The sequence below is a fragment of the Argopecten irradians genome, chromosome 8, assembly GCF_041381155.1.
Source record: "Argopecten irradians isolate NY chromosome 8, Ai_NY, whole genome shotgun sequence".
In the NCBI taxonomy this organism is placed as follows: Eukaryota; Metazoa; Mollusca; class Bivalvia; order Pectinida; family Pectinidae; genus Argopecten; species Argopecten irradians.
In genome coordinates, this window is record NC_091141.1 from 10,769,751 (window position 1) to 10,795,247 (window position 25,497).

At 35.7% G+C, this 25,497-nt stretch overlaps 2 protein-coding genes across 3 annotated transcripts in view; one reads left to right on the top strand and one right to left on the bottom strand.

Annotated features, from left to right (window-relative positions):
- LOC138329334 (C2 domain-containing protein 5-like) overlaps positions 1 to 25,497 on the top strand; it is a 43,266-nt gene that overhangs the window by 9,633 nt on the left and 8,136 nt on the right. Inside the window, exons 11-26 of the mRNA XM_069276245.1 lie at positions 198 to 301; positions 878 to 986; positions 1,399 to 1,513; positions 2,420 to 2,653; positions 2,914 to 2,994; positions 3,353 to 3,442; positions 3,958 to 4,015; positions 4,497 to 4,550; positions 4,831 to 4,905; positions 5,715 to 5,777; positions 6,424 to 6,522; positions 15,788 to 15,892; positions 17,334 to 17,462; positions 17,961 to 18,047; positions 18,518 to 18,607; positions 21,676 to 21,781. Of these exons, the coding sequence (XP_069132346.1) occupies positions 198 to 301; positions 878 to 986; positions 1,399 to 1,513; positions 2,420 to 2,653; positions 2,914 to 2,994; positions 3,353 to 3,442; positions 3,958 to 4,015; positions 4,497 to 4,550; positions 4,831 to 4,905; positions 5,715 to 5,777; positions 6,424 to 6,522; positions 15,788 to 15,892; positions 17,334 to 17,462; positions 17,961 to 18,047; positions 18,518 to 18,607; positions 21,676 to 21,781 (1,599 nt within the window). The remainder of the gene's footprint in view (positions 1 to 197; positions 302 to 877; positions 987 to 1,398; positions 1,514 to 2,419; positions 2,654 to 2,913; positions 2,995 to 3,352; positions 3,443 to 3,957; positions 4,016 to 4,496; positions 4,551 to 4,830; positions 4,906 to 5,714; positions 5,778 to 6,423; positions 6,523 to 15,787; positions 15,893 to 17,333; positions 17,463 to 17,960; positions 18,048 to 18,517; positions 18,608 to 21,675; positions 21,782 to 25,497) is intronic.
- On the bottom strand, positions 7,091 to 11,409 carry LOC138329333 (putative ankyrin repeat protein RF_0381). 2 transcript variants are annotated; one of them, XM_069276244.1, is made up of 6 exons: positions 11,267 to 11,402; positions 10,542 to 10,719; positions 9,814 to 9,912; positions 9,099 to 9,197; positions 8,639 to 8,740; positions 7,091 to 8,244 (listed from the first exon to the last, which is right to left on the bottom strand). In XM_069276244.1, the coding sequence occupies exons 2-6, from the start codon at positions 10,704 to 10,706 to the stop codon at positions 7,666 to 7,668; spliced, it is 1,044 nt and encodes a 347-aa protein (XP_069132345.1). In that variant the 5' UTR covers positions 10,707 to 10,719; positions 11,267 to 11,402; the 3' UTR covers positions 7,091 to 7,665. The 2 variants fall into 2 exon arrangements, with proteins under 2 accessions (XP_069132345.1, XP_069132343.1); XM_069276242.1 differs by having other exon boundaries at positions 7,093 to 8,244; positions 10,542 to 10,715; positions 11,267 to 11,409.

The following is a 25,497-nucleotide window of genomic DNA, read 5'->3' on the forward strand; positions in this document are numbered from 1 at the left end:
GCCTTCAGTTTTGCTGTGACATAATCCAGGGGTGGATCTAAAAACAGTGATAGTAACCTCTGGAGTATCAAGGATGTCTTTTCCTGCAAGACTTTTTAACAATTTGAAAACATACTTTATCTCTTAATTTTAGGGCTAGTCAATTTGTCTTGATTAATCATAATTAAGGAACTTCTTAATGTTTTGTTGTTTGTCAGGAAACAACAGTTTGACTGAGAGTAGTGGCAGTGGTAGTGCATTTGGAAGTGGAGGGAAAGCTATACCAAAATTATCTTCACAGCAACCCAGTATAGAGATGATGGTAAGTTTAGACAATACAAATTTCTTAATTCTACAGGGATCTCTGTGGCCGACTTATTAAAATGTCTCAACATAACCACTAGCCTTTCACCTCTAGGTCGTGAGTTTGAATTCCATGTTAGGTAATTGTCACATACTGACCTTTAGCCAAGCGCTCTAAACCTGGCATGTCCAGAAATGACCTAGCCATTCATAGATTGTTAAATAATTTTTAAGCACATTTTAATTCAATACTTGTGAACTCAATTATATGTGCTTTTGATTTGTCAAACTGCTGTTTTTTCCACATTTTCTTATCAGGATTATTTGATCAGAGTTTATTTTCATTCTGCCAGTTAAAGAAAAAGATTTTGTCATTTAGAATAAAAAATCTATTCAAACCTTTGCTTCAGATTTTTAACTACCCAAATTTAGAAGAATGTTAATTTGAAAAAGGATTTTATTTCTTACTTTATGAAGAAAATGTGTAAATTTGGGAAAGGAAGTTTCCTTAGTATAAACTGCATATCTGCCCTATAATGTCCCTATAAAAACCTTGGATGATATCCATAGTAACCATTTGACTTTTACCACACAGGAGTACCCATTTTTCACCATGACATCATTCCCTCCTGGCTTCATCGTCCATCTAGGAGGTGTGGTATCGGCCCGCTCAGTCAAACTTCTCGACAAGATACACAACCCAGGTGACATATAATAATTTTGTGTTCACATTTACTCTTTTCTCTGCTACTTGGCAAATTGATTTGAAAGTTTAAACTAAAGGAAACTGAAATTTCACTTTCGAAATATGTAGATTTAAATCAATTATTAAAGCATCCATATAGATTTGAAAAGGAAATGTAAATGATTGATAGATTTGAATGGATAATGTAATTAGCAATTCAGAAGATAATTTCTCATTTTGTTAAAATAGTGAAAGGGAAAAAAATGGATATTTGGTCATAAAAAATATTCTATAAAAACTTTTACTTTTAATGACAATTGTTAAAGATTTCTACACATACTTCAAAATAGAGTTTGTTGTTTATACTAATATTCTACACATGCTACTATAAATACATAGTTCTCTGATGATGACCATTCTGGTTTTTACAGAGGAACCAGAGACGCGTGATGCCTGGTGGACAGAGATACGAACAGAAATACGATCTCATGCCCGTGCCATGGGATGTCACGCTGTCCTTGGCTACTCCGAACACACCTCTATCTGGTAAATACAGGATGTGACATACACATTTATACTCCGGCACTGTCTACTGTAAAGCTTTTCTTTCAGAATATTGTATATAATTTGTAAATAGAATGATGTTGTTTGGCACTAATTAGTGTGTCTTTCAATCTTGAATCAAGTCTTGAATCACAAGTAAAATACAATGCTATAATATCTAGAAAACGTCAATGTGATCTTGTGTTTGAAATTATTGGGTGTATTGCACATAATAATGGAGTTATGCCTTGTGGGTAGGTATACATTTTGATGTTATTTATAGTATATGAGCACAATTTACATTAGACTTATAAAATCGTGACATCACAATTAAGACCTCCCCACAAGGGCATATAACTCTGTCATATGCAAATGCAGAATGCCTAGCCCTTAACCTCTTAGTTTTGAATTAAAGGACCACATTGAGCAATGCTGGCTCTATGTTGGTGCCTGGCAGGGTTGGGGTCAATTACATTGCAAAGTAATTAATTACAATTACAATTACTTGGTCAAAACTCAATTACAATTACAATTACTCAGTTTTGTAAATGTAATTAAGATGGAAATGTAATTAAGATGGAAATGTAATTGTTAATTACACATTTTTAGAATGTAATTAATTACAATTACAATCACATGTAATTGAAATATTTCTTAATTACAAATTACTTTCAATTACTTGAAAAAATGTAATTAATTGCAATTAATTACAATTACATTTTTAATTACCCCAACCCTGGTGCCTGGTGAACTCTTCCACAACCGAGTACTGTTATAATGTAGCTGTTGATAGAACAAAAGCACAAACATACAAGTATTTTCTGAATTAATTTTGTAAGTATAAGCACTAAGCAGATATATGCTGACAATTTTGAAGTGTATGTATTAAAACATTATTTTTATTTACAGTGATGAAGTGATTGTCCTGTCTGCCATGGGAACAGCTGCCCGAGTCACAGTGACCTCTGACCTGACCCAGTTACTACGACACCAGAGCCAGCCTGTAGTTCCTCCCCATGAGCGTGCTCAGATGACAAAGAAACGGACAAAGATAAACAAAACTTTTTGTGGATGTGAATTGGCCAATCAGTCTCTCAAAACAAAACCTTCCATGGAGGCTTTGGGTAAGTCAAAAAAGGTTTAGCCAATCAAGTTTCTCAAAACAAAACCTTCCATAGCTACTGGTAATCAGGTTTATTCAATAAGTTCTTAAAATTAATTGTCATATCTAGCAAAATCCAAGTTTGAAAAATATAAAGAAAAAAACAAGACATGGTCAGACTTGTAATGATTGAAAAAAGCGACAACCGTCATATTGTGTTTTGTTTTGTTCCATTACATATGTAAGTAGATTTTACTTTAACCATTTTGTTGTTTTCTAGGTTTGACGATACGACCCAAAGTAACTGTTCGCTGTGTCATATACCTTATAAGGCTAGCTCAACGCCTTTTCCTGTCAAACTAGCTGTCTGTGCTATCTGCAAGTAAGTCGTGGTTAATATGGTGGTGGGGGTGGGGGGGATTAAAATCATGCAAACACTACAGATAGAATAGTATTTCACTATATTTGCTTGTGCTAGTTATGGTATGCAAAATGATAAATATTGCTCTTTATGCATTTGAGCTTATTTTGTGTAACAGCAATCCAATCCGAATTAAAGCACTAAAAAAAATTTGAAAGAATTGTAATTTTTGAACAAGAAACTTAAAGGCAAATTCAGTTTCTAACGTGCACTGCTTGGAATATCTGTTTATTAATCTTTGACTATAGATGTATATTGATAACTTGAGATGAGTAATGGAAGGTTTTGTATTAAGATATTTGTGTGTATTATTGTTAAGGAAGAAGAAGGTACCTGATGTCCTATTTACCACTATAGATCCTCCAAGTGAAGTTCAGATTTGTGGGCGGGGCTCGCTCATTCAGGCAAGGTAAACAGAGATGTAGTAAACACGACAAATGTCTAACTCTTTTCATCAGTGATGTTATTTATTGCATGATAATGCCTTTCTAAAATCATGATTCACAATGCATTGTTTTTCATGATTTTGATTTGGAAATTTTAGTGGGTGCTGATTTTCCTGCCTAACCTTTGCAATTCAAAGAATCTGCAGTATATGAATTGTGTTCTCTTTATTGTTTGGTTGCAGTAAATATATCATGCCATTTAGTAATTGTTGAGAAGCATGATGTCTGAAAGTTGAAAAGTTAATCTTTTCAAGTTATACTTAATGACTCAAATATGTTTTGGTAGATATAATAATGATAAAGTAATATAAACAAGCATACCAGTATTTCAGTAATGATTTCTTTGATTGATATTATTACAAATTATTTGAATTGTCCATGTGAACTACACCAAATAATACCACCTTTGTCTATAGTCTATTAACCAGTTATGAAAGTACATTGTATATCAAACCCTATCTTGTTTATTTTGTTTCAGAATCTGCAGAATGAAATTAAAAGGAAAAGGGGAGACTAATGCAAGGGAGATCAGCGATGTAAGTTTCTTAGCTTTCAGATTAATTCAAGGGAGATTAGTGATGTAAGTTTCTTAGCTTTCAGATTAATTCAAGGAGATTAGTGATGTAAGTTTCTTAGCTTTCAGATTAATTCAAGGGAGATTAGTGATGTAAGTTTCTTAGCTTTCAGATTAATTCAAGGGAGATCAGCGATGTAAGTTTCTTAGCTTTCAGGTTAATTCAAGGGAGATTAGCGATGTAAATTCCTTATTTTTTCAGTCCATATACAAGATGCAGGGCTTGAAACCTAAGTAAATCTTAGGTATGAAAGAAAAAATTATACGACCTCTAGAACATTGGAAAAAACATGTAGAATTTCTGGAGAAATCTGGCTTATGTTCTTTATATATGCAGATGAAGTTCGAGCAAAAGAATAGATACAAAACCTGGCAGCTACAATTTGTCAAGTACCGAATCTCAATCTATTGAATAAAGTGAATATGTTATGTCTTTATTTCAGAGTCTCCCATTCCTAGAGTACGAGCTTCACAATCAACTTATGAATAAATTAAAGGTACAAAAATATGCTACTTGTATTTTCATTATCATTAATAAGAAATACCTGTCGCTGTAAAATATATTGACTAAACATAATACATAAAGAAAATTTGTAGTCACTGCACTATTTATAATGTTAAGTTCTTTAATTTTGCAGGGTGTTATTTTTAGTTACATATTTAAATCCATATATATTAGATCTCATACAAAAATAAATGTTTTTGTTGGGAAACAAGATAAATATGTGGAGTAGACCTGATTTTCTAACTGTATTAAATCCTTTACCTGTGTTATAGTTACGAGGTATGAATGGTCTGTTTGGATTGAAGATACAGATTTCTGTTGGAGACACACTCCTTGTGGGAATCGCTGTAAGTATGGAAACTTTGTTCTTCTTCACTCATATATCAGTTTTCTCAATAGAAATATTGAACAAATTAGTTTTTTTGACATGAAAATTGGTTGAATTTGAATAATTGAAGGAGATAAAAGTTTAAATGTGCTGCAGGATAGGAGTTTAAATGTGCTACAAGATAGGAGTTTAAATGTGCTGCAAGATAGAAGTTTAAATGTGCTACAAGATAGGAGTTCAAATAGTGAATAGCTTGCCCTAGTGTAGCTTGGGACAAGTTAAAATTTTCTTTCAATATAAATGACATAGATGTTAATTTATGGGGATAAACTTTTGTGAATTTACTTGGATCACAAAATCTACGAAAGTAAATCGCACACAAAAGACCTATGGTTTACAGTAACACAATCTTACATGGGTCTGTCAAGTAATTAGGGATATCTCTATTCAAGTGAAAGATTTTGGCTGGTCAGCACAAGGCTTCCCGACTGCTAAACTGCCAAAACCATTCATGATAGTTGAAGTATCTCTACCTACTTGCCTGACTCATGCTTGTCCCAGACTTAAAAGAAATATGATAAAATTTCAGTTGCTCAGAAGAATTTTTATTATGCCATTGTGGGAACGTCCTAATGTATCAAAATTTATGATGTCATGAACACGACAGTTATGCCACATATATTGGTGACATCATGTAATTGTCTAGTGTGTGTGAAATTGCTTACTCATGCACCCCTCTGTTAAAGATAGAATTATTGTTTCCTTAGCAACCTTAAGCTGACCTTGTTAATTTATGTCTGAGTTATTGGTATGCTGATCCGTTTACAGACTGCCACGGCTGTGTTCCTGACAGCCCTAATGCTCCCTCCTGTACCCAAGGTCACAGGCCAGGTTAGTATCTGCCATACATCTGTCAGGGTCAGAACAAGTCCTGTATTTGTCTGACACCATATCTGATGACAAGCTTATCCTACATCTCGTCAATATTCATCAATACTGGAAGGATCTGTGTTCTGTCCTAACAAAGCTTGCTATGAATACCTGTGCATACTTTATATCTTTAACAATTGTAGTGGTTAAAAGGCTGTAAAAAATGTTTGTTATCATCATTGCGATTGATAATATTGTTATGAAAGTATTCCATATATATGTAGATTCCCAAGAATGGCAGCCATAATCTATGATTACAAAAGTATGGGTTGATATATGAACATATCCAGTTATAAGCATGATCAAGCCCTGATTTCTTGAAACAAAAACTGACTTAAGTCTTAAATTTTCATATCAGGAGAAAATTTTTAGTTTTGACTAAAGTCTGCACTTGTGTTTCGAGAAAATGGGTCCAAGTGTCGACTACGCGGATAATGGTCACAGACTTCCACACGCGATCACTTTCGGCATGAGTTGACTCCTGAGAGTTGAAACCATACTCCTTTGAAGCCCAACTCGACAAGTGTTCTCACTCACAAAAATATTTTCTGAAATACTTTTTTTGTATTTTTTATATTAAAACAATATCAACTTTGTATGCTTATAGGCAACTTCTGACCGAGAGAACCTAGCCCTTATAGAACTACAGAGGAAGATCACAGAGACGGTACAGAAGAACCGGGAGATACATGACCTTTTACAGATAGTGAGTACTTCTTGATTATACTGTATAGCCGGCTATTTTTGTTAGTAAAAACAAAAAAATTACAATTTTCATTTAAAGCAATAAAATTAAAAAACAATGGCTTAAAAATTTTGTGATTTGCTCATACAAGTGCAGTTAAACCTTGTTAGACCTACACTCACACTACTCCAAGTCATGTTAAATTTGATGTATTTTGTTGGTCTCAAAGATTTACCATCCGCCTGACTGTGAGTTAACTAAGTCAGGTTGTATAATCATTTACACATTTCTTAATCCTTCACAGATCAAATTTTCATGACTTTGTCTGTGTTATGCAAAATTGTAAAAATCATCTCCATGGATATGATATACTCACAAATTTATCCAACGTCATATAAATCTTTACTAATACAGTGAGTCTAGTGTAAACCAACATATTTTGGTGTATAATTAAATTTTGCATATTTCATGAATGATGATTAACTGAAAGCTAATCACCACGAAAATGCTTTGAGCACAAATTCAGCCAAAGCATATTACTCAAAATTGCGAAATTAAATCGCTGTGAAAAGATTGTTAGCCATGAAAATGCAAAATTTGTCTCAAAGATAAGTTTGATTACAGGGATCTGTGTTACAATAGTGAGTACAACTAATAGTAGTGATATCATACTTGTGTGGTGTGCTTACATTGTTGTCAGCTTTTGCAAAAAGGAAGTTGATTTAAAATTGTTTTTAGAATTATTGGTCTCCCAGTAACCATAATGAATCATAAGTTGTTATTTCAAATTAACTTGAAACTGTTTTTATTTACATTACCCTTAAGTGATATAATAAATAAATTACATACATGTAGGTCCTAAACATGCATATAATATGATATCAGTCAAATAAAAAAAAACAATGATGTACACTTGGTGGGCATTTTCCATCAGTCTGTCATAAAAGGATAAGATTAATATTCCATTCCATAAGCGGTATACATGTAGGTAAAAATAAATTACACAAAAAAATACTTACAAATGAGGATATCACAGATATTTATGTGTCAACATAGAACACCATTGCTTCGTGAAAGCATGGTTCTCCAAATCTCAAATGGTATGAGAGAACCGTATTTCAGTTAACAGATTTATTAAACTGATGAAGTTTTACATAATCTGTTTTATTTTTTCTTGCCAGCCAATCTATCAAACACATTGGTAGCCATGCGCTCTTGGTGCTCCTTCGAAAACTCAAGTTTCCTGTTGACATTGCGATTGGATGTAGGATTCTTTTTGGTGTTAATTATTTTCTTAGCTTCAGCATCCTTCTTATAAGAATCCTTTTCAGAATGCACTGAATGACCTGTGGTGTCTTTCGATGTTTTCAAATTCTTCATAGATAAATCGGATTGGCTATTTAGATCTTTTGCTTGTCCTCTTGGTTTTGTGTTAGGTTGCATTGAGCGACCTTTAGGGTCATTGATGGGCGGTGTTGTTAATCTTTTGTTTGGCGATGCTGTCGACTCAGTTTGTGAAGCAGGTGATGTGTTACGTTTCAGACGTCCTGTATTGTCCACTCTTGTGCCTTGTTGCCGATATTTACCAGGCATGTTGAGATTCTGTTCCTTCACAAATACATAATCCTTAGTTGAACCTGTTTTATTGTCATCATTGGGTATGTTTCCATTGTGTTTTTTCCAATCTTCAAACTCTTTCTTTGTGGGTTTATTTGCTGCATAAAACTCAGGGATTTTACCTATCTGTAGAGAAGAAAATTTGGTAATGTGATCAGGATTACATTTTATTATCAACCAACTTTTCCAAAAATACATGTACTCATCTAAATTACACTTGAAGTATCATAATAGTGTTGAAGACAGAAAAAAAAAATTACTTAGATTTTGTCAAAGTATGATTGATCTTTCATATTATCAAGCTAAATCCAGTGGATCATGCTTATAGAAAAAAATCATGTTCTTTAAAGACTACTTCAATGTGCTGTGAAGGTCAGCTGTATTGACAAGCAGTGTTATTCACATTCTTGTTATTGGAACTATCAAATAATCTCCGAATTCAAATCCTGTTGCAGGATTTTTAATATAAAAAAAAAAAAAAAAAAATTTATCTATTTGATTGTTATCGTAAAAGACGTACACAGTCTGGTTCATCGGGATTTGAGCCATTTTTGAGCAGCAAGCAAACAATGTTATGATGCCCAGCCTTGGCAGCCAGATGTAGGGCTGTCATCTCACTGAACTGGAGAGGAACAAACAGAGCTTGATTATAAAAAATTCATATTTTTCAGAAAATAAGGTTTGACAAACTTGTTCAAAAATCCTTTATAAAATTTCTTCATCCCAGTCATTTCAAAATTTGTTAATCCTGTTTTATTATATATTCATTCCTTTTTTCAAAATAGCTTGTTTCATTTTAAGTAGAGTTCAGATACGAGTACAGGAGTGTCATTACACTTTCTGGTGATGCTCATTCATGATTGAGCTGTATATGCTGTCTTGATCGTTTACCCACATGAGCTAATTGAGCTCATCAATGTGTTTAATTTTGGAAGTGAGTTAGATTGCCACTAAATTATCCCATTCAGATATCCTAATACCTTAGTTTTGATGTCTGTTTGTGCTCCGGACTCCAGTAGTTGTAGTACAGCATACCCTTTACCCTTGTCAGCTGCCAGGTGTAGTGGAGTCTGGCCATTCTAGATATAAATAGAACAAAAAAACATCACTTGTTTTATCTACAAGGATTTGTTTGTGTTTGTTTTATGTCTTATTAGCAGCCAGGGTTAATAAATGATGTGCCAGGTTTAGGAGGTAGAGGAAAGCCGGTGTACTCAGAACCTGTTGTCAGTACCTGGCAACTCATGACTCACATGGGTTTCTAGATTGCTACCCAGAGGTGGAGGGCTTGTGGTAATGTGTCAGGGCACTTTACCACTCAGCCACTACAGCTGCATACAATTTACTAGACACGTTTTGAGAGATTTACTTTGTAAACGAGTAACAAGTACTGACCAAATGTGTTGTCCTACAACTGTGTTTTGGAAAGCAACTTGGCTGTCAGCAAAGTCTGGGATAGCTTAAAGAATTATATGCTGTACGGTTCGATAATGTAGTGATGGCTGTTCGTGTATCAAAGGGGTTTGATATTCTATCACTAACCCCAAACTTCTTGGTTTCAAACTTCAATTCTGTCATTATTATATCATGGATAAAGAAGTGGTGATCTGGATCGTGTCAATGTCTGGCAAAATAGTTCAAATACAATGCCCTAAAGATTTATCTAGCTATGTAATATGTTGTAATTATACTTACATCGTTTTGCCTGTTGACATCTGACCCAGCGTCGATCAGCTCCCTCACCATGTCTGACGACTGCCAGATAACTGCTGTATGTAACACCAGGTTACCATGCTGGCAAATTTAGAATCCAACACACACATTACACGAAAATGTCACTAACATTCCCAAACACAACTAACATTTCTATTCACACTTATAATGAGGACATTTGATTTGTAAAAATTGAAATTATATTAATGACTTTGATAAGATATGTCTTGAGTTTGTATTGAATGGGTTATATTGTGTAAAATAGTTTAGAAAAATTGAATGTTACAGATGTTATTGCAGTGATATATTAAGATTAACTTAGAAATGCTCCACTGCCGACAGAGCATAAATGATACTCATCATTTGAACAATAATTGGTGTTAAATCATGCATATATATGTCTAACCCAAAAAATGATATAAATTAATATATTTTGCTTTTGGTACATGCACAATCAGTACTTATTCCATATAGGACATAGTGCTACAGAATTTTTTCGAGGCACTATTAATCATTTTTTATCAAGGAGTAAAATTAAAATCTCATACTTTTAGTAGTGGTAATGGTGTAAAGTAAGTAAATTTTGTAGCTGAAGAAAAATGCTAATTTGTCTGGTCCTGGTTTTTTTATTGAGAAAAAAATACTATTTGTCAGGGGTGGAGTATCTTTTTTAAAGTTAAAACTTTAACTGTATTATGTACCCAACTTACCATATCTGAGGTGTTGATGTCCATTCCATGATCAATCATAGCTCTGACAGCGGTCAGATCTCCCTTGTCCACAGCTGACCACAGAGCCAGCTGTCTGTCTCTCTGAGTGACCACTCCATCTGTCCATTCTCCAGTCCAGGGGTCAAGGGTCAGTTCCCCGGTCATTACACTTCACTACCTCATAAAACAATGGACATAACACAATGACCTCATTATGGTATATTGTTATCAGCACTGATTAAAGTAGCCATTGGATTGACATACACGGTTGATAGATTTCTTTTCGCTTCTTTTGGTCATGTATAGAAAATATGTAAGATTCATGAATGTAAAGAGGTTAAAATTGAAATGAAATATTGCCTATTTACAATCATTATGTAAGAACTTTTGAACTTTGACACAAAAAGAAGGATTGTCTAAATAATAATAAGAAGAAAATCACAAAGTTTCTCAAACATCATAATTGAAGTTGCATAAATATTTGAAGTTCAAAAAATGTCCAGATTTAAGATTTTTACCAGCAGGGGTGAAGAAACTCATTTTGCTTGCATAATCATTATTCCAAGGACAAAAAAAAAAAAGAACTTCATAGAAAGAATAAGATTAGTTTTAGAGCAGAAAGGTCTTCTTATGCCAAGCACGACATAAACAAATTATGAGAAGAATAACTTTTGTTATGTAAAGAAATTTCTGTCAGTATTGTTCTGTTGATCAACACCACTCACCTGTTGGGTTGTGTTATTCCTGTGTGTCCAGGTGTACAATAATATATACAAGTTACTGTCGTTGACGAGAGCATCGACCATAAACAGTCCTGATAGCCACTCTCCTAGCCACTCTCCCCATCACCCTACTCCACTCAAGACTCTTTGTAGTCAAACAGGTAGACCACGATAGCTGGTCCTTTAAATTGTCGTAACGCAGTATGGAAGCATTAAACGTTAAGTTATGGTGGCCCATTCTTACCCAGGATATATACTTCAGATTTATAGTCTTTTTAGATGTCCCAATATATTTGCTTTAATCCCTCCACCTCTAAGTTGAGAGTTTGAATCCTATGTGGGGCAGTTGCCAGATACTGACTGCTGATTGGTGGTTTTTCTACAAGTACTCCTGCTTTCCTCCTCCAAGAAACTTCACATGTCCTTAAATGACCTTGGGTGTTAATGGGATGTTAAACTTCAAAAACTAAAACCAAATTATAGCCTCTGATATCCTTTATGTGAATGACGGGATTTAAAGATTGCCAAATAAGTGCAAGACAAGTGAGATGCTTAGAGGCTTCTATATGTTTGTATTTAGTCTCCATGTTATTTGGGGTCTATCTTATGTAACATAAGCCTTGGTGCACTATGTGTGTTATCAAATCCCTAAAACAAAGTGAGACACTTTTCTTTGTATTCTATGAAAATTCACCTGCCATGAATTTCCTCAAAACTCTACCCATAAGAAAATGGAAACGAATCACAAAGATAAAGTCACAGGATTTGTACCATAATTTTCACTTTGCAATTTTTAATGCTTAAATGAAGCGAGTACACCTTTCAATACTGAGACACGGTCATTTGAAGTCATCAGTTGATAGACAGCTAGGATTACTTAACAAAGACCAGAAAAAATAAGCTGCACCTGATGATCTTAGAACGGATAGCATTAGGTAGAGTTTTTACTACCTGTAGGAGTCATACCTTTATATATCACACATAAAGGTATGACATGTGCTTGAGTCGTGTATTACAGTAGATGTTACAGATCTATACATTCCAGTCAATGGTAGGGTAGTCCAGATACAGCTAAAATTGAATTGATTATTGACCTGTTTATTTTGATACGTGCACCTCGAGTATTTAATACTAATCCCAATCCAGGTATAGATATCTACCAAAAATATATTATGTTGTGCTTGTTCTAATAAAATACATACCTAGAGACATTCTCATACGAGCCAATTGATTCTCAATCGACAAATACTAGAACTGACAATATCTTGGTACTAAGGTAAACCCCACATTTCGAGAATGAGCTGCTTTCATAGATGTTGGGCCATGGTGGCCGAGTGGTTAAGATGTCCCCACATATTGCCACAAGCTCTCCATGTCTGGGTTACTAGTTTGAATCCCATGTGGGGCAGTTGTCATGTACTGAGAGCTGGTCGATGGTTTTTCTCCATGTACTCTGGTTTTCCTCCACCAATAAACCTGGCAGGTCCTTAAATGACCCCAGGATGTATAACTAACACAAACCAAATCATAGATGTTGGTTACAGAAAAATATTCTTTCATTAAAAGCTGGTTTTTGTAAAATCTTAAAGATAACTTGAGTTTAGGTTACAGGAAAGTCAAGAGTACCTAGAGTAAAAACCACCAACCTAATTAAAGCTATTGCCAAGCTCTGCTAGTGACTACGCATATGGGTCTGTCAGTTAGTGAGAAAAGTGGTTCTATATATATAGCTCTGAATCGAAGAACAGTGGAGCTTTGGTGTATAATGTAAATTTTATAATGGTGTAGGAATTGGTGAAATATAGGATATATGATTTTATGACACTGTCAAGAATATAATGTTTGGTGTATTTAGCAGTATGCTTCAGTGAGATTGCACTATAAAATGGAGAGGAATTTCCACTACCACAATGAGACACAACACAAACATACTGCAGTCTCCCAAAACATGCATGATTCACAGCACAACACATTTGCAAGTTAGCCTTCATTGGCTTAGCTGTTAATATTAAGGGTAGGAAAATCAACCAATAGTATCTTTCTCATTAGTCTGTGCAATTCATAAGGATATTTTTTAAATCAATGATAATCATTTTATAATCATTTTAACACCTTTCAAACTGTCTCTGTTGAACTTTGGACTTGAAAGTTTAAACAGTGAGTCATATTTGATGCAAAAATCCAAAACATGTGTCACTTTACTAACTTATTAATTCCTGATCTGATCAAATATGATAATAAAAGCCCTCTGCATTATATCTTTTAAATGAGTTGTTTTGTCTGCTGAAAATCTACCAAATATGTATTTTAGCTTTTCAGATCATGATGAGATATTCTTTATTCAATACGTGTCGACAGATTCCAAATGTATTTCTTTGCACACATATCATTGATGATGGATTAGGTTAATGGCCTGCTGTATATAGATTTTTATGACAGTCTTGTTACAAGTATCGTCAAAATATTACCTTCTACCTACTGCAAAGATATGATAGTTTTCTTTAAAATCAATGGGCCCAAAATATTATATGTCAAACTTGGTCCAATCAGTTAGATAAAATAAATCTTTTCCTAATCTGTTTGAAACATTTCTTTCTCAAATGCACAGGCTCCTGAAGTAACTTCAAAACCTACTGTCTTTTAATTAATGTTAAATAGTTTAAGTACAGAGGGACGAGATTTTGTTACAAATTTCTATGACCAATTGTGATATGGTTTGGTTTGATTAGTTTGATATCTAGTCAGAGTCATTTAAGGACATTACTGGTTCAGAGGATGGAGTAAAGTCGGAGTGCCTGGAGGAGAACCACTGCCCTGCTCTCAGTACCTGGCAACTGCCCTGCACATGATACTCAAACTTGCGACCCATATTACTGTAGATAATAACTTTGATTGTATCATTGCTTTCACATCTCTTTTTACTGGTATGGAATTGAAATGAATTCTCACGTATCAGAGTAAAATCAGAACATTGTAGATCCCCATACCACTTATATGGGGAGTTTTCCCCTTAGTGAACTTAGTGAATAGTTTTAGATTGGATATATGGAAATACAGAATGTATTAAGCATATTAAGTATGATATAAACCTGTGCAGTAAAAATGTATTTCAATTTTGTCGGATACATCCAAGCAAAATGATAGACATGAAAGAAAATCAGATATTGGAAGATTTGATTTTCTAGATGAAAAAAAGCCCTACATAGAATTTATCCTCCATGCTGTTCAGGTGGTAAAGAATTTATGTGGTTAAATGGTTTCTTCCTTTCACTGAGGCCACCGTCTAGAATAATTTAACATTTACAAATCTGCCTTTTAAACATTTAATGAGGATTTGATGTGTCACCCGGAATTTCTGCATTTTCAGAACCACACATTCTGGATAAGTAGTTTTGACTATTTTTCAGGTTATTTGAGCAATCTTTATCGGTAATGATAAAACCGTCGTTTCATCAATCACTTCTAAGGCCAAATAAAAATTTTAATCTGTTTCCTGTAAATTCTTTTCAGGAAAGGTTAGTAGATGCCTGGTAGGCCTCTTCTACATTTTTCAGTTTGCTTCCTTCCATGCAATGATACATGAACTTTAGACCTCATCTAACCTTATTTAGACCATGCATTTAATTTCCTATTGTATTCTTTGTGTGGTTTAAAGGAAGAATCTTTGCATAAAATCCTTATTTTTTTCGCAAAAATAATTTATATTTGACTGATGAAAAGTCTTTGGATAGCCAATGATTCAGTATAGTGTCACCAGAAACACAAAGCATTTTTTGTGTGGCCTAAATATCTTTTTAGATATTATGTGTCCCTAGAGTCATCCATTCATTCTAATGTGTATTGAATGCGTGTCTGCCAAAGTAATAAATATTGGTGTTGGTGTATTAGGTGATTATATAGGTGTCTTAGGCTGTTATAACTGTTCATGTCATTTCAGTATACAGTTATTGTTGGTGAAAAGATAAATCACTTCATATAGCTGGCACTGATGTTAATCAGATGATATCTTGTTCAGTCACTGTCGCCATCTTCAAATGGGGGCTAGTTTTTCTCAAAAAAATATTTCTATAGGCTCCTTTACAAAAACAGTTGGAAGACCCAGGATTTCATTAATATGTCAAATAAAAACAATGATAAACATTTTTATAATTAGAGACATTTACAAACAGAATAAAAAACATGTATACATTGTAATCTGTTTTTAAAAAAGCTACTCTAATTAGTCTCGAATAACAGCTCCCTTCGAAGCAAGGTACATGAAAATTATAGTTCTCAAAACATCAAATTTAATTTTAAACTTCATAATAAACATGCTATTGCTTTTAGGGGACGACATATACAACAGTCCTTTTTCCTACTTTAGAAAATCCTGTTGCCATGGTCACAAATGAAGGGAACCAGACTGTATTGACCACTGGCTTACAGTTCTAGTTCAAAATATAAATATATATAATATGATTTACACATATCTGTTAGATGTACCTTTTACCTGTGGTTTAATTATAGATCTGTTTTCTATTTTAGGATACGGGTCAGACAAGTCCTCACTCTGTGACCACAGATGAAAGTGATGATGATGCGTCTGACCTTGAACTGTCCTCTGGAAGCAAGAACACATTTATACTAGAGGTACTAACTTTATGTAACATGCCTATATCTATAATTATCAAACTAAGTCAAAATTGTCTATAAAGACCACCCATGGAACAAAGTACAAAAGTCTTTGTAGCCAGGTGGTCTTTACATACAGGTCAAATGTTTGGGAACCAAAGAAAGTGGTCATTATACACAGATATGGTCGCTAAGACAGGTTTTACTCTGTACCTCTTATAACATGACTGAGCTTATATAGCAGAGGTTGACTTGGATAGATGATAGAATTTTAAATCCTGTATAATTAGGTACATGTGCACTATGCATAACTCCACCTTTATGATTTCAGACCTTGAGATATAGTCATAAATCCACTAGTCTGTCCTTCTATCTGACAGTATACAACTCTATATAGTTGTAGTATTTATTATACTAGAGATAGATAGTAACTCAAATCTCAAAGGGACTTTCAAGTGGACACGTCAAGTACAGATAAATTATAGATCCTTGTCCTTAGTCACCTTGTCTGAGAGCACTGGTTAGCCACCAGGAACTACAATGATAGACTTAGTGCTGTACAGTGGGTTTTGATTTATCACCGTTATTGTCACTTCTATACTGTTCATGTGTTCTGTATTTACATATTACATAGTTATCTGCCCATGTGGGTAGGTACTGGTATGGACTGTGACGTCATATGTTTGGGAGAGTAACATCACATTTTAAGCTCACTTGGCCCAATGGGCCTGTTAGCTTATGTCATGGCCGTCGTCCGTCCGTCAACATTTCCTTTAAATCGCTACTAGTCAATTTAGCCAGAAACATCCTTGGGGGAAGGTGAACAGAGTTTGTATAAATTTTGACTCTGATCCACTGGGGGCAGGAGGGGCGGGGCCCAATAGGGGAAATAGTGTAAATCATTTAAATCGCTACTTGTCCTAGAGTTCTGCATTGAATGTAATCAATATTTTTTGGATGTTTATAAAACAAATGTTAAAGTTATCTACAGTACATTTGTTATTGATGAAAATAATTCATTGATTCAAGCTTCGACATCATTTTCAATGTGAATTCATGTACCGAAATCAGCTGATCAAGATGCGACTAATACAATTTTGTGTAATTTCATTTCAACTAGCACTTCAGATTTATCTAACAATTAGTTTGTGTTTTTTGGTTGGGTTTTTTTTCCAATTCTCACAAATTGAGACTAATTCATGTGCCACGTGATACCCGATAACATTTGTGCAGGACTAGTATTTTCAGTTGTGCTGGAATGTAACTATTTGTAATCTTCCGGCTGAAATGACATTAGCGTAGATGGTATCATTTTATCACCAATAGAAACAATAGTCCTGAACATACGTTATCAGGTATCACATGGTATGTGAATAACCTCATAGGAAGTGATAGTATTAAAATAAAGAATTTAAATCTTGACATATTCAATACAGTGTCATATAAACCATATCTTCAGGTAGACGATACAAAAGACCAGAATATCGCTTCCATCTTGAATGATCCTGTGACACCTGAGGGATTCAATCTGATAAACACGGAGCGTGTCCCTGGATCTCTCTCAGCAAACCTTACCTATAACTTCCAGGTACGTTGTTGATTAACACGCTAAAGATCATCAACTGATTCATTCTTCTTTTGATAGAACAAGCACCATATTGATTAAGGTCACGGAATCAACAGTTTAAAAAATATTTGGTGATTTCTGTGACCAAATATGATTTGTGTGCATTTAAATTTTGTGTATTTTGTGGAGAATTAGTATTTGTAAACATTAATCACTGCAAATTAAGCTAAAATCCTATGCAATAGAACTTTTATTACCATAGATTGCAAAGTATTATCATTTGAAAAGTCGTGTGGCATGAACATAGAAAACAAAGTCACCTAGAAGTGTGTCTGTTGATAATGAGAATGACAGCTATGTGTGTCATTTTTTCTAAGATTTACAGAGTTATCTGCCTTTGTTGAATTTTATTGTTATACATAATCTTAATATAATCAATTTTTATTTAATTCTACTGTACTATCGTGTTTTGTTTTGATAAAATGAGCTAACCTGAATTGAATGATTGATGTATTTCAGATGTTCAACTATGTATGGCGCCATGAGTTTATTCCAACAGCTGATAAAAAACAAGACTTTTCTGACCTGTTTGAAAACATTAAAAAGGTTATAAAGAATCTAGTTGTGATCTTACAGATCTTGTATTTTGATAAATGAAAAATGTTGCTGATAATTTTGGATTTAAAAATAATTTAAATATTTATCTGCAACTATGAACTTTTACAGATTTTACTTGGATCATGAAATTCACGAAAAGGAAATCATATGCAAAAGTTAGTTAACAGTTGTGAGAATTTGAGACAGGACCAACACAATTTGATTAAATCAAGTCCTCTAGTTGTATTATTTCAGATTAACAAGGTTCAATTATATTTTGTTGGTCATGACCAAGTTTGATGCTATATACACAATGCACCTAATTTAGATACTGGTATAGCTCAAAGTTTTACCATTCCCCTGTTTACTTCAAGGTAACACGATATACTTTAATTGTACCAGAAATCAAGTTGGCAAACAATAATGTCAAGGTCACTGGTCACTATTGCTATTTTTAGAAAAAATTCTTGTCTTTGTAGAAAATATGTTTTAAATTGAGACGAATGGTTCCTTGCTGTGTTTGTAAACTTGATTTCAACGTTGAGCTTCCAGATGAGGACGAGATACAGGTTAGTGGAAGTTTTCACTCCTCATTTAAAAACTACAAGTGTGATATTTAAAAGATACAAAACAGAGTGAATTGCAAACCATGATAACTACTGACACAATACTTACTGGTAAGATAAAATACAAGTATGACATAACCAGATGTTTCAGAATCGTATATATATGTACTGTTGTACTGTATAGATGGTCAGGTCATTTTCACATATCAAAATATTCGCATTTCATCTAAAGACAAGAAAATCTCATTTAAGCAGCTTTAGATTTTCATGATATAGCTATACTTCTGTCGGTACAGACACAAGTGATTAAGAGGCCTCAATATATTACCACAAGCTCTCCACTTCTGGGTTGCGAGTTTGAATCCCATGTGAAGCAGTTACCAGGTACTGACCGCTGGTCAGTGTTTTTTCCAGCTTTCCTCCACTAATACCGTAAACCTGACACATCCTTAAATTATCTTGTCACTTAATAGGACATTAAACATATAAACCTAAATCTAATATTTCACAGATCAGATTTTCGCGATCATAGCAATATTCCACATACCTCAGTAATCGCTAATATATGATCCCCAAGAAAATTACCAACTAAATGTATATTGTATGTCTTTTATCACTTAGCACCTCTTTCTCCCTCTATTAGTAAGTGTTAATCTTAATCCAATTGTATTGACTGTTTTGTTAAAATAAGACTGATTTAATTAGGGATGTTTATTGAAGTAAAACAAAGCTTCATAATGGTGAAGGGGATTTAGATATTTACATGAATTTGTGTCTATACTGACAGAGGTATCACTAATACAGTCTGGGGATCCAGCATTGAAGTCCTATAGATTTGAATTTAGAATTATATGCTCCTTCCTGATAATACTCAAGCAGGAAAGATCATTATTTTAACTCATTTAGAATGCTTTATTGTTTCTCTTTACTAACCCTGGGTTGAGATATTCTAACCATTTCTACTATTGGTCCTCCGTAGATAAGTCTAACCATTTCTACTATTGGTCCACGGTAGATAAGTCTAACCATTTCTACTATTGATCCTCTGTACATAAGTCTCACCATTTCTACTATTGATCCTATGTACATAAGTCTAACCATTTTTCTACTATTGGTCCTTGGAAGATAAGTCTAACCACTTCTGCTATTGGTCCTTGGTAGATAAGTCTAACCACTTCTACTATTGGTCCTTGGTAGATAAGTCTAACCATTTCTACTATTGGTCCTCCGTAGATAAGTCTAACCATTTCTACTATTGGTCCTCTGTAGATAAGTCTAACCATTTCTACTATTGGTCCTCTGTAGATAAGTCTAACCATTTCTACTATTGGTCCTTGGTAGATAAGTCTAACCATTTCTACTATTGGTCCACCGTAGATAAGTCTAACCATTTCTACCATTGGTCCTTGGTAGATAAGTCTAACCACTTCTACTATTGGTCCTCGGTAGATAAGTCTAACCATTTTTAGCTCACCTGGCCCGAAGGGCCGGTGAGCTTATGTCATAGCGCGGCGTCCGTCCGTCCGTCCGTCCGTCCGTCCGTCCGTCCGTCGTCCGTCGTCCGTCCGTCAACATTTCCTTTAAATCGCTACTAGTCATAGAGTTCTGCATGGATTGTAACCAAATTTGGCCACAAACATCCTTGGGGGAAGGGGAACAGAACTTGTATAAATTTTGGCTCTGACCCCCCCGGGGCAGGAGGGACGGGGCCCAATAAGGAAAATAAATGTAAATCCTATAAAACGCTACTTGTCCTAGAGGTCTGCATGCATTGTAACCAAATTTGGCCACAAACATCCTTGGGGGAAGGGGAAGAGAACTTGTATAAATTTTGGCTCTGACCCCTCCGGGGGCAGGGGGGGCAGGACCCAATAGGGAAAAGAAAGGTAAATCCTATAAAACGCTACTTGTCCTAGAGTTCTGCATGGATTGTAACCAAATTTGGCCACAAACATCCTTGGCGGAAGGGGAACAGAACTTGTATAAATTTTGGCTCTGACCCCATGGGGGCAGGAGGGGGCGGGGCCCAATAGGGGAAATAGAGGTAAATCCTATAAATCGCTACTTGTCCTAGAGTTTTGCATGGATTGTTACCAAATTTGGCTAAAAACATCCTTGGGGGAAGGGGAACAGAACTTGTATAAATTTTGGTTCTGACCCCCGGGGGGCAGGAGGGGCGGGGGCCCAATAGAGGAAATAGAGGTAAATCCTATAAATCGCTACTTGACCTAGAGTTCTGCATGGATTGTAACCAAATTTGGCCACAAACATCCTTGGGTGAAGGGGGACAGAACTTGTATAAATTTTGGCTCTGACCCCCGGGGGGCAGGAGGGCCGGGGGCCCAATAGGGGAAATAGAGGTAAATCCTATAAATCGCTAATAGTCATATAGTTCTGCTTGGATTTTAACCAAATTTGGCCCAGAAACATCCTAGGGGTTAACAGAATTTGTATAAATTTTGGCTTTGACCCCCTGGAGCAAAAAGAGTGGGGCCCAATAGGGGAATTAGAGGTAAATATTCAAATTCCTTCAGAAAAGAAACAATGAACTTATATTCAGAACATTCCTAGGCATTACAAACCAGGTGAGCGATACAGGCCCTCTGGGCCTCTTGTTCTACTATTGGTCCTTGGTAGATAAATCTAACCATTTCTACTATTGGTCCTCTGCAGATAAGTCTAACCACTTCTACTATTGGTCCTTGGTAGATAAGTCTAACCATTTCTACCATTGGTCCTCGGTAGATAAGTCTAACCATTTCTACTATTGGTCCTCCGTAGATAAGTCTAACCATTTCTACTATTGGTCCTCCGTAGATAAGTCTAACCATTTCTACCATTGGTCCTTGGTAGATAAGTCTAATCATTTCTACTATTGGTCCTCGGTAGATAAGTCTAACCATTTCTACTATTGGTCCTCCGTAGATAAGTCTAACCATTTCTACTATTGGTCCTCTGTAGATAAGTCTAACCATTTCTACTATTGGTCCTCCGTAGATAAGTCTAACCATTTCTACTATTGGTCCTCCGTAGATAAAAGTCTAACCATTTCTACTATTGGTCCTCTACAGATAACACTGACCGGTGTCTGTGTAGGAATTACAGATCAGCATCTGGCCACATCTTCTCTGTTAGATATCAACGCCTCAGCCATCAAAGGAAACCTCCTCAAAACAGGTATCAAAATCTATACTCTTTAACCTTTTAACCCTGTATATGCAGGTTTAATTGTAGAGCTAGAACTTTTCATTATAAAATTACAGCGATAAATGGGGGACATTCAGAGGCTAGTGAGAGGTGATACTGTGTAAATTCAATAAGTAGGGAAAGAATCTACATTGAGTAAGAGAAACTTTAGATTTTAGCTCAATTTAAAATGATTTAATAAGCTGTTTGCAAATGTCAATGAAGACTGCACCAGGAGGGGTTGATAATTTAAGTTTGTTAATTGTAGCAGCGTCAGGAGGGGGTGATAATTTAAGTTTGTTAATTGTAACAGCATCAGGAGGGAGTGATCATTTCATTCTGTTTATTGTAACAGCCCCTGGAGGGATGAAAATTTTAGTTTGTGTTTTGTACATTGTGTGGAGGGGGTGATAATTTGAGTTTGTTAATTGTAACAGCGTCAGGAGGGGGTGATAATTTGAGTATCTTTATTGTAACAGTGTCAGGAGGGGGTGATAATTTCAGTTTGTGTATTGTAACAGCGTCAGGAGGGGGTGATAATTTGAGTATATTTATTGTAACAGCGTCAGGAGGGGGTGATAATTTCAGTTTGTGTAGTGTAACAGTGTCTGGAGGAGGTGATAATTTGAGTATCTTTATTGTAACAGTGTCAGGAGGGGGTGATAATTTCAGTTTGTGTATTGTAACAGCGTCAGGAGGGGGTGATAATTTGAGTATCTTTATTGTAACAGTGTCAGGAGGGGGTGATAATTTCAGTTTGTGTATTGTAACAGCGTCAGGAGGGGGTGATAATTTGAGTATCTTTATTGTAACAGCGTCAGGAGGGGGTGATAATTTGAGTATCTTTATTGTAACAGTGTCAGGAGGGGGTGATAATTTCAGTTTGTGTATTGTAACAGCATGTGGAGGGGGTGATAATTTCAGTTTGTTTATTGTAACAGCGTCAGGAAGGGGTGATTATTTTAGTTTGTGTATTGTAACAGCATGTGGAGGGGGTGATAATTTCAGTTTGTGTATTGTAACAGCGTCAGGAGGGGGTGATAATTTCAGTTTGTGTATTGTAACAGCGTCAGGAGGGGGTGATAATTTTAGTTTGTGTATTGTAACAGCATGTGGAGGGGGTGATAATTTCAGTTTGTCTATTGTAACAGCGTCAGGAGGGGGTGATAATTTTAGTTTGTGTATTGTAACAGTGTCAGGAGGGTGTGATAATTTTAGTTTGTGTATTGTAACAGCATGTGGAGGGGGTGATAATTTCAGTTTGTCTATTGTAACAGCGTCAGGAGGGGGTGATAATTTCAGTCTGTGTATTGTAACAGCATGTGGAGGGGGTGATAATTTCAGTTTGTGTATTGTAACAGCGTCAGGAGGAGGTGATAATTTCAGTTTGTGTATTGTAACAGCATGTGGAGGGGGTGATAATTTCAGTTTGTCTATTGTAACAGCGTCAGGAGGGGGTGATAATTTCAGTCTGTGTATTGTAACAGCATGTGGAGGGGGTGATAATTTCAGTCTGTGTATTGTAACAGCGTCAGGAGGGGGTGATAATTTCAGTCTGTGTATTGTAACAGAGTCAGGAGGGGGTGATAATTTCAGTCTGTGTATTGTAACAGCGTCAGGAGGGGGTGATAATTTCAGTCTGTGTATTGTAACACCGTCAGGAGGGGGTGATAATTTGAGTATATTTATTGTAACAGTGTCAGAAGGGTGTGATAATTTGAGTATATTTATTGTAACAGTGTCAGGAGGGTGTGATAATTTCAGTTTGTGTATTGTAACAGCATGTGGAGGGGATGATAATTTCAGTTTGTCTATTGTAACAGTGTCAGGAGGAGGTGATAATTTCAGTCTGTGTATTGTAACAGTGTCAGGAGGAGGTGATAATTTCAGTTTGTGTATTGTAACAGCATGTGGAGGGGGTGATAATTTCAGTTTGTCTATTGTAACAGCGTCAGGAGGGGGTGATAATTTCAGTCTGTGTATTGTAACAGTGTCAGGAGGGGGTGATAATTTCAGTCTGTGTGTATTGTAACAGTGTCAGGAGGGGGTGATAATTTCAGTCTGTGTATTGTAACAGTGTCAGGAGGGGGTGATAATTTCAGTTTGTGTATTGTAACAGAGTCAGGAGGAGGTGATAATTTCAGTCTGTGTATTGTAACAGTGTCAGGAGGGGGTGATAATTTCAGTCTGTGTATTGTAACAGTGTCAGGAGGGGGTGATAATTTTCAGTCTGTGTATTGTAACAGTGTCAGGAGGGGGTGATAATTTTAGTTTGTGTATTGTAACAGTGTCAGGAGGGTGTGATAATTTCAGTCTGTGTATTGTAACAGTGTCAGGAGGGGGTGATAATTTCAGTTTGTGTATTGTAACAGAGTCAGGAGGAGGTGATAATTTCAGTCTGTGTATTGTAACAGTGTCAGGAGGGGGTGATAATTTCAGTCTGTGTATTGTAACACCGTCAGGAGGGGGTGATAATTTTAGTTTGTGTATTGTAACAGTGTCAGGAGGGTGTGATAATTTCAGTTTGTGTATTGTAACAACGTGTGGAGGGGATGATAATTTCAGTTTGTGTATTGTAACAACGTGTGGAGGGGATGATAATTTCAGTTTGTGTATTGTAACAACGTGTGGAGGGGATGATAATTTCAGTTTGTGTATTGTAACAACGTGTGGAGGGGATGATAATTTCAGTTTGTGTATTGTAACAGCGTCAGGAGGGGGTGATAATTTCAGTTTGTGTATTGTAACAGCGTCAGGAGGGGGTGATAATTTCAGTTTGTGTATTGTAACAACGTCAGGAGGGGATGATAATTTCAGTTTGTGTATTGTAACAGCGTCAGGAGGGGGTGATAATTTCAGTTTGTGTAGTGTAACAGTGTCAGGAGGGTGTGATAATTTCAGTTTGTGTATTGTAACAGTGTCAGGAGGGGGTGATAATTTCAGTCTGTGTATTGTAACAGTGTCAGGAGGGGGTGATAATTTCAGTCTGTGTATTGTAACAGTGTCAGGAGGGGGTGATAATTTCAGTTTGTGTATTGTAACAGCGTCAGGAGGAGGTGATAATTTCAGTTTGTCTATTGTAACAGCGTCAGGAGGGGTGATAATTTCAGTTTGTGTATTGTAACAGTGTCAGGAGGGGGTGATAATTTCAGTCTGTGTATTGTAACAGTGTCAGGAGGGGGTGATAATTTCAGTCTGTGTATTGTAACAGTGTCAGGAGGGGGTGATAATTTCAGTCTGTGTATTGTAACAGTGTCAGGAGGGGGTGATAATTTCAGTTTGTGTATTGTAACAGCGTCAGGAGGGGGTGATAATTTGAGTTTGTGTATTGTAACAAGTGTCAGGAGGGGGTGATAATTTCAGTTTGTGTATTGTAACAGATGTCAGGAGGGGGTGATAATTTCAGTTTGTGTATTGTAACACAGTGTCAGGAGGGGGTGATAATTTCAGTTTGTGTAGTGTAACAGTGTCAGGAGGGGTGATAATTTCAGTCTGTGTAGTGTAACAGTGTCAGGAGGGGGTGATAATTTCAGTCTGTGTAGTGTAACAGTGTCAGGAGGGGTGATAATTTCAGTTTGTGTATTGTAACAGTGTCAGGGGGGGTGATAATTTCAGTTTGTGTATTGTAACAGCCTCAGGAGGGGGTGATAATTTCAGTTTGTGTATTGTAACAGCGTCAGGAGGGGGTGATAATTTCAGTTTGTGTA